Source organism: Aptenodytes patagonicus, chromosome 1 (assembly GCF_965638725.1).
Source record: "Aptenodytes patagonicus chromosome 1, bAptPat1.pri.cur, whole genome shotgun sequence".
NCBI classification, from domain to species: domain Eukaryota; kingdom Metazoa; phylum Chordata; class Aves; order Sphenisciformes; family Spheniscidae; genus Aptenodytes; species Aptenodytes patagonicus.
Genome location: NC_134949.1, coordinates 216,195,308 through 216,208,981, shown reverse-complemented (window position 1 = coordinate 216,208,981; position 13,674 = coordinate 216,195,308). Strand labels below are relative to the sequence as shown.

The window sequence follows — 13,674 nt, the reverse complement described above, 5'->3', positions numbered from 1 at the left end:
AGGTTGAACAGCTTTGAGTAGAACTAGAACAGAAGCTGATCAGGAAATTTTTGAGACTTCCTTTTGATATCAAACACAGCAAGCTAGTTGAAGCAAAACTTTTCACAGAAGAAAAGAGAGGATTTGGCAAATTTTTCAACTTGAAACAGACTCTTAAAAAGTTGTATTTCATTAGATATTTTCTAAAAAACCCCTGAATTTTTCTGGTTCAAAATCAATTTTCATTTTGGTGTTTTAACTAGATGCAATAGATATTTCCTAAAATAATAAGTGGTACATATCTAAATGATTTTTTTGAAGTGATGTGTGAAACTCTTGACCTGAAGTTCTGTTTCAGTTATTCTGTTCAGTTATTATTGTGGCTGCTGTTGTTCCTGCTATTATTATAATTCACAGAAGAAAATACAACTTATGTAAATATGTATGATGACTGCAGTCTGCCACAGATTCCACCACAAAATTTTGGAGCATTCATTCCCTTTATCCACCCCAGAATGAAATCAGAGGGGTAACCCTCCCCCAAATTCATATATTATAAAATAATTGTGGCCATTTCTTGAATGTTGAAGTCATGAAGATGATCATAAGCAAGTCTTGCAGACAATTTTAACAATTCATTAAGCTTTATTTCACTTGACTATGTCCAGACTTGCATTTCAGGGTTTAAAAAAGCGCTCTCAGCCTCAATTTAACAAAGGATAAGATGAATGAATCTGTATATACAGTCCCTATAAAAAACGTAAAAGCGCTTCGTATCTGTCTTCAGCAGCCCTTTCAGCCAGAGGAAAACCACAGGCTTCTTGGAAGGAAGGTCATTCTAATATGAGGCTCTAAGGGAAATAAACCTTTGAAGTTCCTTGCTTGCGGTGTCATTTCTGGATTCCAGTTGCTTTTTGAAAGTTTAAAGGCTTTATTTTTGCTTTTAAACATGGAAACTACATTAAAATGAAGAAATTATGAAAAATACTAGTGTTTTTAGTGTAATAGTTTTAAAGGCAAAGGATCAACATCCTTGAAAAGTCCTTTTTATTTTATCTGGAACACGCTTTTGAATCTTGGGTGAGAGGAAATAAGTATTCTCTGGATATTATTATTGCAAGAATCTGATTATTATTGCTACTTTTGTTATTTGTGGGTTACATTTCCAAGTTCTTATCTTTAGTATGTTTTCAGTATATTTTTTGGGAATTCTGATTTTTTGGGGAATTCTGATTTTATGATGCCGAGTATAACATGTATCTTCAGGTTGTCTATCACGTTATCAATCAGAAATTAAAGGTAAAATAGAGACAAGATTTGTGGAGTCCCTAAGAAAAATTTTTTAGTGATTGTTTAAAATTTTGTGATGTTCATTTAAATAAGCAATTAGCTCCATGCAGCTAGGTCTAGTTTTGGAGATGATGATTGAGCACACACCTTATCTAAGTACTTAAGCCTAGATGTATCTGCTCCAAGCTTCCAGGCAATGTTTAATGAAGACATGCACCTAATCCTGCCTTTCTATAGCCTTGTACTTTTCAAGCTTGTAAATTTGGAAATGCTGTTAGGAAAATAGAAAATGCAAGTTACTTAGGGCACTAATTCCTGCATGTGAAGCATGTTCTAGGGTGCAGAACCTGCTGAAACAAGCAGGCTATGTATTTTAGATGCATTTAGTACAATAAAGAACTTCTGAATTATGTTTCCTATGGTAGTTTCAGAGACATGCATTCGAACATTACAAGAGCTAAAGAATATTCAGCATCTAATTTTTTAGATAACATTTCTGGAGAAAGGAACTGACATGAAAGCAATGCCTTTTTCAGAAATGAAACTCAAAATAAAAGCATGTATGTCCTTTCCTACAAATTATACAGGTATCGAAAATTATGTGTTAAAATACAGCATTTTGAGCTACTACTGTCTCATTTTGTTTAACTATGTATTTGCTTGTTTCTTTAGAACATGGAGGCAGGCTTTTCAGAAATGAGAAATGAGCTGCAGTCACGGGATGCTCTCTGGAGAAGGATACAACTGGAATGCCAACAGTTGCATACAGAATTATTGAAAATCAGCGAGTATAAAGATATGCAGGAAATTCAAATAAAGTATGTATGTTGAAGAGAATATTGAAATTAACAAGTACTTCTGAGCTAATAACTTTTCTTACATTTGATTTAAATTAAGTCTGTTTAAAAAGATACTCTGGATTCAAATGTCAGATTCTAAACAATTTTAGAACAAACATTTTCATTAGCAATTATAGATGACAAGATTGCAGGCAATAGATGCAAGCTCTGTTAAAAGGCTTTGATGCTGCCTAGATCTTTACAAATCAATGCATTTCATTTATTTCTATTTATATGTTTACAGTGCCTTTCATTTTCTCAGCATTAAAACACTTTGGAAGTGGTGCGATTAAGAGCATCCCTAACCTCCTTTGAGTAAAATGTTCATCTTTTTATGGTTTATTTAATCTACCATAGCTATTTGAGATTATATGAAATACCAATCTACAGGACATTTCAGGATTCTTTCTGCACACACTTGCATTGTCCTTAATCTCTAGATATCTTCCAAGATCGAACCTGGTTTAGGCCAAATCTTTTGGTTGTTTGGGGTTTTTTTATCAGTGAGCTGGTCTTCCACAGTTTTACACTGAGGAGAGGATACTGTAAGGTAAAGGTTCTTGAATATTCTGCTTGTTTCATGTTTTGTTTATTTCTTATTTAAAGGCATCAATCATCTTGTGTACAACTTACTGAGCAACTAGAAAATAAAAACACTGACTTATTACTATTGGCACAAAGTCAAGAACACCAACGAGAAGAGCTAAACAAGGTATTTCACATTGTTAAGTATTTCTAGATCTTAACTGCAATATGGGATTTTAAAAAGAGAGCAGAGTACTGACCTGGTATGTGCATATGCAGAAGAGAGTAGGAGGATAAATTGTGGCTTTAGGAGAGTATGAAGTTTTCATATACAAAAAAGTTTTCATATATGGTTGCATTTCTGGAGGTAGTTGTATAGCTGTACAACTGACATTCTGATTTTGTGCACTAACAACAGAGCTAGGCTACTTCATTGAAATAATGGAAGAGACATTGCCTAAGCATCACTGTGATTCAGATAATACCTTGCAAGTAATAAACCCTCCAAGGCTATGAGTAATTCATAGGCTATAGAAGGTAAGTAGTAGTTTGCAGGTGGTTTCAGATGTAAGATATGCTAACAGATCAACCGATACAGGTCACTATGGCAGGTACCCACACAAGGCTAAGCTTAATCAGTCACCTGCTGCACGGTCTAGGGCAGTGCTCTTTTGTTTGAACTATGCATCACATTGCATTGCACATTTCAGAAGTGCTGTGTGCAAGCAGTAGTGGCATGGCACTGTGGAGTGGCATAAGGCTTGGCAGGCCAAAACACTTTGGGAGTAGAGGATGCTCAGAACTCCTCTTACAGGCATGTTGTGGTTTTGCTGAGTAGCAATGTAAGCAGGAATATCTCTAATTGGATGCAGCTGACTTGGATGCTGCAATTTTGGATGATAGTCATGATCTAGCTCTTAGATTTTTCGCATCTACATCTATTTGTTTACAATTCTAGTATTTCTGTGTAGTTTGCATAAATAAAAATGAAATGCCATCTGCTACTGATTGTGTATAGTACTGTGAGGAATTATTAAAATGGGTTCAAAGGTTGTTCTGCTGTCTTTTGTAGTTTTGTTTCTTACATAATACAAATATCTATCAGTACTAAATTGTTGGTTACAGTAGAAAGATTATGAAAACAGTCTTTGTGTTGATTCTTTGGAGAACCCTGCACAGGAGATAGTGCAGAAAGTTTGACCTTAAATTTTATATATAATGGTAGGAAAGATTCTCATAAAGTGATTTACCATATATACTCTATTTCTAACATAGTTTCTCATTAAAAAGTGTCTAGGTTGATTTCTTTATATTGCTCCCAAGTTAATTTAGGCTGCATTAAACTTATTTTAAACCTAACTTAACCTAGGAGCAATTTAAATAAATCATATTTACATTTGTTGAATGGATATTTCCTTGGATATTCTTCGCCATAAATTCCAATTCTTAAAATGAACATAATTTTTATTACATTCTTTTCAAATGTTAATTTAAATGCCTTGTATTTTGTTCATTTCTAATACTAAATAGGCAAATGAAAACACAAGACAAGGATTGAAAAAAGATGTGAGAATAAAGCTATGTGCACTGAGTCATGAAGACATTTTATTATAAAATCTCAAAAATCTCTGATTTGGTTAGAAGAGTTGGTGCCTTGGAAGCAACAGCAAAAATGTCACTAGTAGGTAGTAAGTGATGCAATCATATTTACTGCACAACATTTTTTCTTTTTGAAACATATTTGCTACAGATAAGAAACCATCTTTATCGAGAGGAGCAGTCCCATCGCTCTGAGCAGGAAAGAATGAAGACAGAAATCTCTGACCTGACAGAAGAGCTTCATCAGAAGGAGATCACTATAGCAACTATCATGGAGAAAGCTAGTCTTCTGGAAAGACAGTTAAAAATGGAGTTAGAGATAAAAGACAAATTGTTAGCAAAACAACAGGTATGCAAGCAGGCAAAACCAGCCTAGATCATTTTACTCCACACTATTGATAATGACATACATTATCTGTGAAAAAAAGACATTACATTTCTTGCTGTAGCTTTCATCACCAGTCCTGTAATATCTGTGAAGTATTACTAAAGCAGCCAAATTGATACTGGAACAAGAAAGCACCAGTAAATGTCAACTGTACATCTAAATTGCAATTAATTCTGACCATCAAATGTAGTTACCATTTTAACATGCAAAAGATCTTGAAAACTTCCAGTTTGTTGTTATTATATGCGCTTTATCATTAGAACCATTTATTAGATTATCTAGAACATTTCCTAATTTTTCAAGTTTTTTTAAAGCTTTTTGAAGAATGTTTCAAATCTGCTTAGAAAATTCTGGTAATTTTAAAGCTGAAAACTGTAAGATACCAGTGTTTTAATGAAAAATTTCAGTTTTAAAAACAAATATGTTATCTTCATTACTTAGTTTTGTACACCAAAAGAACCTTCATATTTAGAGGTTTCTGGGTATCTCTGAGTTTTCTGAGAGGGTGACTGCATATTGAAAATTGTGATTAATGTAGTACTTTACTTTTGACAATAGGAGAGTTAGGGTTGGGAAAATGAGAGACGTCTGCTACTGTATGGCACTCTTTACCTAGCCATATTCCCTATCGTATCACTAAAAGAGTGGATGTTGTTCCTAGACTTCATGACTAGGATTTCATCCAGTTTCAGTGGCCTGCAAAATCTGTCCCTCTTTGTATCTCGTAACGGCATGTGAACTCCCTTATTTTCCTAAGTGATTACTTCTTTCAAAAAGGTAAATAAAATCAGAGGCATTGTGTTTGTGTATCTTTTATAGATGGTTTAAGACTTCTTTCTGCTTTAGTATTGCTGTATTTTAAAAAAAATATATATAGTTAGTTTCATAATTCCTTATGTATATTTTGGAAAATTAAACTTACATATATCTATACTCAGTGTTATTTCAAGTTAACAGTAATATTCTTGTATTTAACTAAGAATTGAATCTTTTCCTAGTTGTTGGATTTCCGATACAAAGTTATCAAATCTGAAAACACACATCTAAAAGAGATGGTGGAAAACCAGGAGTGTAAAAGTTCCATGGTAATTTTTTTTAATCTATGCAATATGCAGAACAGTTACTTGTATTTATTGTAAATGTAGATTGAGATCATAGCAGATTTAGAGATTTCGGGCTTGCGTAAAATAAATAAATAAAAATAAGGTGTGTGACATAATCAAAACCAAGTGGTATTCACACACAGCTTGAAGATGAGTATAGCTAGGAATAATTTTGACCTTAATTGTAATAAACTAGAAGTAAGCTAAATTTTTCAGTGACTGTCTAGACACTAAACAGTTTCTGGGAGCCTATTTTTTGTAAGTGATGTCACTTATTTCAGAAAATATTTATTTTTAAACAGTCATTGTTCACACAGATATAAAAATATGTCCCTTTTTTACTATTTTACCCCTTTGTTCATATGATATTTAAATAACTGTGTAAAAAACTGACACATTTTGCCCCCACCCAGCTTATTTTCAGCGTTTAGTATTTATTTCTCTCCAAACAGGGGATATTTAAAGTTTAATTCATAAAAAATGTGTCATAATATCATGTGGAACTATACTTTATATGGATATAATAAATATTATATACGCTGTCTTCCACAAAAAGCTTCAAAACGTCCCCTGCTTACAGAACATCTGCAATTATTTTATCTATCATCACTAGAAAATCACTGGAATCTTGCTTGTAAATACTGCTGTAAATACATCTTTGGGGGATTTGTAGCCTGCTAATTGTCTTACTGTAGACTGACAAATACATGAGAGAATGTCACATTTTTCCACACCCTTAAAAGAGCATATATGTCTATCAATCAGTGATGTATTTACCTATACATACATGTACAATATTATGGATATATGTATGTGTATATATGATATATTATTGTGGAAACATAGATGGATGTGCATATGCATGTCTAGCTCTTCTCTATGGTGATACTCTTCATAAAGATTGAGAAGAGCTGTCTGACAAGAATCCTTGTAGATACCATGTTTGTTAACTTTTAACAGTAAAATCCAGTTACTAGATATACCAAGATCACTATACATATCAATGTGTTTGTGGACTTAATAATTCTTTCCTACTGTACTAGTGTATTGTGAGGATCTAAACATTAAAGATTGTGAGGTATTTGATACTAAGATTGCAGGGACTGGAGAGATTTTTTACAGATGTGTTTGTACAGTACAGTAGAGCACTACTCAGACCCCTCAAACTAGTGCCAGCCTCAGTCAGTATGGTGTAATGGGCTGATGTAAAATTAGCTAGCTCAGGTGTGCAGCATAGGCTTTGTGGAATAAGTGATAGGACAAAAAAGGAATGGGGTGTCCTGGCTAGTCAGCTTCCAGGGCTAATCTCCATTTTCCCCTCTTGATATCCTCGTGGATGGGTCTCTTTAGCCTCTGGTCGCAGTGCATGTGTTGCTTCCACTTTCAGTATTTTGACTTGTATACCATGTGGGCTAACCCAACTGAGAAGCGGGGTTTAGTAACACAGATGGAGAACACTGTGCTAATGTGGCTTTACTTTACTGCTTCTGAAACTGAAGGTGACTGTATCTCAACACAGATATTAAATTGTGCTTGTAGACATACCCTGTATCTAGTATAGTAATGAACTTCTATAATTTTTCATGTTATTTTTGGTGGAATTGTTACTGGAGGGAGCAATACAGTCTGCAGCTATAGCTGTTATGGTTGCTTTTATGTCATAAGTTTTACAAAGCAAGCGATGAATTTACAACAATAATATGTTGAATGCATGTTTGTTGAGAAATTTTAATTTGTTTTATTGTGTTATAGAGGCTCTTATCCCTTTTTTTCCATTTATCTGCAGTGTTTTTTTTCTGGAGGCAATTCTCTTGGTTTGCTATAAGTTCTGCATGATTATATATGGTAGCTAGGTCTTTCTTTAGCATAGAACATTGTTTTGTGTTGCTTGTTAAAAATACAAACATCCATTTATTGTGGAAAAAATAACTATTTAATGATGGTTTTATCGCCTTTCACAGAGTATAGATTTATCTAACAAAGAACATGGAAATTTCACAGCTTCCATTCACAAACTGGAACATGAGACTGTAAGATTACAAAATAGTCTTGTTAAACTACAAAATGACACAGAAACATCAATACTGGGTCGCATGGATACATATGGAGAAACAGAGCACAGTTACCAAACCCATTCAAAGATGCACGAAAAGGAAGAGAGGTAATATTTAGATTGTACACATATATGAAACTTCCTGTGAGTTTTTTGGAAGCATCTAACTGGGCCAAACTGTTAAGCTTTTTTTCTGTTTGTGTTCGTTCAGAACTCCCACCAACATAAACATCAGACCTAGTTAGTATACTTGTAAGAATTTCCTACATTTTTCTGGGTGGCTAACTGAATTTGGCAATGAATGAAGTCCCAGAAATGTTTGATCATTATTTTAATATTTGTCACATGCAACAACTTAAAAAACTTTTTAAGTGCTACTTAAGTTATTCTTAGTCCCAGGTTTTGCAAAACAGGACAGAATGTCTTCTTACTGCCAAATAAAAACAAGACAAGGAAAGGATATAAAAACCAACATGAGAGGTAAACTGCTCCACAGGAGGTTATCTTAATAAGCAGTTTGAACTGCAACTCCTGCTGAAAAGCTTTGTGTCCCGCCAGTTTCATTTGTTGGAAGTTTCATTAAATGTATTTTAATGCCTTGTCTAGTTTTGGTGTTCTTGGGTGACCTGATTTTTAAAAGAAACATAATTTCAGATGCCCTGAATAAATTATTACTACAATAAACTCCTTGTTAGGTAAAAATGAGACTTAAGAATACTCAGACTCATAGAAAACATATTGTAGTGATGATTTCCTTCTTAATTCCCTGTATTCAGTGAATCACTGAATTACCTTCAAACATGTTATAATCATGGCGTTGCAGTAATAAAAAGAAAATTAAACTCCCTACTAAACAATATTTCACAGTACAGGAGAGTAAAAATTAATAGGAAGCGAAATATTTTGATCATTTGTAATAAAGAACTTATATGATAGCGCTAATGTAAAACAGGTCTGTATAGCAAAGTTTAAATGATTGGAGCCAAATCGACATTCAGTCATTGGCAAAATTTAAAGTTATTTTCTTTCTGGAAAATAGAAGGGCACCCCGTTATATGTAGCTACATTCTTGCTTAAAATTTCCTTTTAAATATGATGTTTAGTGTTGGAGGTAGTATTCATGTGTATGTAAATATATATATTATATATCATACATATACATAATGCGTATATATAATACATAATACATACATATATATGGACGTGGCAGGTATGGCTGTTTTCGTACTAAGTTTCAAATGATGTTGAAGGTTTTTCTGAAACAAGTATTTACATACCAACATACAGACTATTCTGCACCTCTAGGTCTCATAATTTCACCAAAAATTGGTCAGCGCAATTTTTGCTTATGCTTCCACTCTTCTTAAGTGAGAAAAAGTAAGACTTTTCCCCATTTTCTCAGGACTCACACTTGCTGTACCTGAGGAGCTGTGAAATTTCATTCATGAGAATTTAAGTGTAAGAGACAATAGAACTATGCAGGTGATTTGCAGGATTTTGATTTCATAGCCATTGAAGACCAATGTTGAACCAAAACTGGGAGAGAGAAACCTGGGAGAGCTAACCTTCCTCACAACACAAATCTCAAACACACTACTGAACACAATTTAAATTATGATTCTAATTAATGTGATGAAACAGATATACTGAGCCTGGTTCTCAGGATCTAAAACATGCATTTGATTTCCTAAATGAAAAGCTATTTAGCTAAATAAACACATACACAGATTTTAAAAAATGTGCAAATTCCACGTGTGCTGTATATACACATCAGCCAGCCAGTCTTTTTAAGATTGGGCCCTCTCTATACTGTCAGTTCTCTGTTCCCCAACAGGGAACTACCTCAAGATTTTCTCAGAAAACTAAAATTAAATTTTCAACCATCAAATGTATGCAGATAAACCAGGCAATTGATGTTGGTTGAGTAAAATTCTGGGGTATGTTTTATTTTACTGTGAGCATAAACCATGTTATTTCTGTTTTAACTTGCAGTTCTGTTTCCATGGTAATTATGGCACTGGAGAAAGGGCACAAAGACTTTTTTTACATAGTAAAAAAATAGAAAACATGGTGTTTGTGCAAGGGGGTGTGTGTGTTTGTGTTTTAAATAGTAATTTTCAGAAGCTGTACTTTTTGGTTTTCCTGTTTGCATTGAGAAACCTAGAAAGGTTTGCACAATGAAAAAAAAAGTCTTCAACCAAGTATATTCTATAGTATTTTTCAGTCATGTCTCACAATCAGTACTAGAATCCTAGGCATGGGCAGAGTCATTAATTAGATAGGAGACCTCTAGAGAAAATACAGGAAATTGCAGGAAGTTATACTGGCAATGTAGAAAGAGGCATGATTTCTTCTTTCTTTCAGTATACAGTGAATTTCTAAATATTACAAAGTAAGATATGCAGGAGTGGCATCTTTTTGCTAAAAAAGACTGTGGCCACATCCTACCTATAACCACTTTAATTAATTACTGTTCTTATATATGATAATTGACTTACTTCTAATTGCCATTTACATAAGCTTTCCCCACCCTCAAGATTTCAATCCTTTATTTAGACCTTGGCCACATACAGTTGGTTTAAATTCTGGCATGGTTGAAGAGGGCTTTCTCTGATGAAGCTGATGTATTTAGCTGATGTATTTTCTTCCAAAATTAAAACATGCATGTGAGTTCCCAAATGAAAGGCTACTTATTTACTATAAAAATATACACAAAATAGGTAGTTGGTCAAGCCAAAGTGCACTTTCATCGTGTGGCAAAAGTGACGGGGTAAAGGCTAGGACTGAATGCGTGCTAAGGCAGCTGGGGATGGCTTAAAGGGTCTATGTTGACAATGAAGTATCTGTCTTAAGGAGGTTTTCACTACCCTTTGGAGGTCACACATTCTTAGCCATAGTCACCACTGTATCAGTTATTGCAATAAATAAACTGGAAGCAGTGAAAACAGTCTCTTCAGGAAAATAGTTTTAAACCATTTTTAAAATCAAGCTAGCAGTTATACTTGCAAGGTAAAAGCAACAACACGAATTCTGAAGACACTCCGGTCATTTCAGATCTGTTGTTTTCTTTCTCTAGACTAGGTATGTCACCCAGCACAAGCTGTGTAAGGAATTTGTTTTGCACCACTGAAGTTATTGATTGCATAGGGACCAGGCTAATTTTATATATGAGTCTGGAAAAATTGATCCTGTCTATATAAATTCCCTTAGCGAGGACATTGTTCTTTCACTTCTTGTCCCATATGTCGCGATGTCAACAGTGATCTTATTTTTGTGAAGTATGTGTATGTGTTAAATAGTCTATGACAGTAAACCCACTGAAAGCATAAGTTATTCAACTGCAGTTACAGTGTATTTGCATTGCTTGCCAGTGTTAACAAATGGACAGTTTTTTACAAATTTGCAGGTATTTGCTTACCTTTACCTTTGTATTCAAAGTGGAACTCTGTTCTTAGGTATTATTTTGCACTGAACTGGCAGAAATTTAAACCCCAACTGTGAAATCTGTCTGAAGTGAAGGCATAGTATCCATATCAAAGCACCTGAAAGTAGGTGTCATGTTTTTCCAAGATAGCAAACAGCCCCAGCAATCCTATGGATTATAGTAGGAAGTGGAGTTCCTTTAAAAAATCAGTCCTTTTGGGGGGGTTTATCTGTTTTCACTATCTAAAAGCTACCATAACTGTAGGCACCCAAGTCTGAAAATTCTGGTCTTAGTGAAGTAAGCTATAACATAACAGTAATAACTGTTATTAAATACACAGAGAAGCAGTTCTGGGGGAAAAAAAGAACACAGATCACATAGACTTTACTGTGGGTTTAACGGAGGAAATTACTTCCAAAAAGGTCAGAACACAAGATGAAAAAAAAAATCTGTGATTTTATTATTCATGCCATCTATCTTCAATTGTGGCAGTTTTTTTCATTGTGCCCTTCATCCAAACAATAGAGGGAATGGACTTTAAAGTAAGGGGGAAAAAAAGAAGAAAGGTATTCTCCTGTGCCCAGAGAGCAGAGTGTATTTATTTAAAGAAAAGCATGAAAGAAAGGAGAAAACTCTGCCCCCATAAAGATAACCATTTTAGGCGATTTAGAAAACTGGAAGGTTTGGTGGATATTCTCAGAGTTCTATGTTAGAATGTAAAATAATAATATTATAGTAATAATAATATTATAGCATCATGCTTATAATTTGCTTTCCTGTAGCATTCAGAGTATCTTAATCACTACTTCTTTTATTATCAGAGAAAAATATGTTCTTCATTAGTTCTCTGAGTTGTTCCGCACAGTCCATTTATGGAGTACTCAGTTTCATGTTTCAGGGCTTATGTACAAGCAGGGTCCATTAAGACTGCACAGCCAGTCTCTCCCAACACCAAATATTTAAATTCAGATTAGAAAATGATGGTGTGATCTTTCTGCAGAAAACACTGTCCTTTCCCTGTGCTTGGCAAATTCTTCTTTTTTATTTAAAAAAAAAAAAAGCTGTTTTCCTTGGATCTGAGCAGCACTGCATACTCTTGAATATTTATAATAATTATATTTTAGTGGCAGAGAACTTGATCTTTAAAAGCTTTTATAGCTGCATTTCAAATTAGTAAAGTGTTTTAGGATATTTGCAATGGTAGGATCTTTTCAAACAGCTATCATGTTTAAGTATAGTAGTTACCTCCGAAGACTAAAATTTCAGTTTTCTCATAAGCACAGACCTCAGTACAATGGAAATTTTTACCTCAGTCAGAAATATGGTAACAGAAATGTAATAAAATCTGAAATAGTTTAATTTTTTTTTCATGTTTTGGTATATAATACAAGTAAAGATGCAATTGAAAATTAGTCTAATTCAGCAGACATCTGAGCAAGCTAGTCTCAAAATTCTCTGCTCTTATCAATATGGTTTCAGAATTGTTCAGTTAACTGTCAGGAAAAGAAGATTTTGAATGGGAAGAAAATAGCTTTCTGTTGCTGTTAACCATAATAGTTTTTGCTACAGAACTACAAACGAATACACATATATGCTTTCACATCTATTCTGATCACTGTAAGTGGGATACAAAAGTTATGGAACATCATAATAAAATACTTAAAAATTCTTTTGTAAGCTTGAAGATTTCACTTATTGTTACAAAAGCATGTTCTTTTACCATTTTTAAAAAAGTGTATTTTAAAATTTTATTTCTCATATTAATCTCCAATGTGTTATCATTAAATCAGTGGCAAAATTAGTATTGCAGGAAAAATGCAGGATCAAAGGTTCCTGTACTATTTTTTTATTTAACTTATTTAAACATTTATTCTAAATTCTAGCTATTTGAACATAGTTGTTGAAGGTGATATTAGATCAAAATCAACTAATTATCCAACCACTAATAACAGTTTTTGTTTCCTATCTCACACCTTCATATTTCATTTCCTCTATTTGTGTGGCTAAATTCACTCTAGTTCCTATCATACTATAAGCTAAGTTATCGAGACATGGCTGAAGAGTGCTTACATAGCTTCTTCCACTGAAAAGCTAAAGGGAGGATAAGCTTTGGCAAAGGATGGGTAACAAACACTTAAGGAGTATTGGTATCTTCAATACCTGAATCGAGTTTGTGTTTTAGCTCTTGTCCTGCCACAATTATACAGCAGGGTTGCTCAACTTTAGCTCCAATGAAAGGGTTTAAATTAGTGTGATTTAAGTCACAGCTGAAGCAGGCAGAGAGTGCACACTCAGACATTTACAAAATTGCACAAACAAATAAAATAAAAAAAACCCTTGGCTTTGCTGTGATAGCTTAGAGTTTTAACTGGTTTTCATACTTTGTTTTTTTTTCCTCTTTTAGAACTTTCCAAAAGAAAGATGTACGGGAAATGGAATGTCAACAGACTGCTATGCTCACAGCCAGTGAATAC

The 13,674-nt window shown here is 33.8% G+C and overlaps 1 protein-coding gene across 1 annotated transcript in view; it reads left to right on the top strand.

Moving 5' to 3' along the window:
* Window positions 1–13,674, top strand: part of DEUP1 (deuterosome assembly protein 1) — a 46,582-nt gene that overhangs the window by 26,105 nt on the left and 6,803 nt on the right. Inside the window, exons 7-12 of the mRNA XM_076328316.1 lie at window positions 1,942–2,087; window positions 2,715–2,820; window positions 4,384–4,581; window positions 5,619–5,705; window positions 7,685–7,884; window positions 8,255–8,256. Coding sequence (XP_076184431.1) covers window positions 1,942–2,087; window positions 2,715–2,820; window positions 4,384–4,581; window positions 5,619–5,705; window positions 7,685–7,884; window positions 8,255–8,256 — 739 coding nt within the window. The remainder of the gene's footprint in view (window positions 1–1,941; window positions 2,088–2,714; window positions 2,821–4,383; window positions 4,582–5,618; window positions 5,706–7,684; window positions 7,885–8,254; window positions 8,257–13,674) is intronic.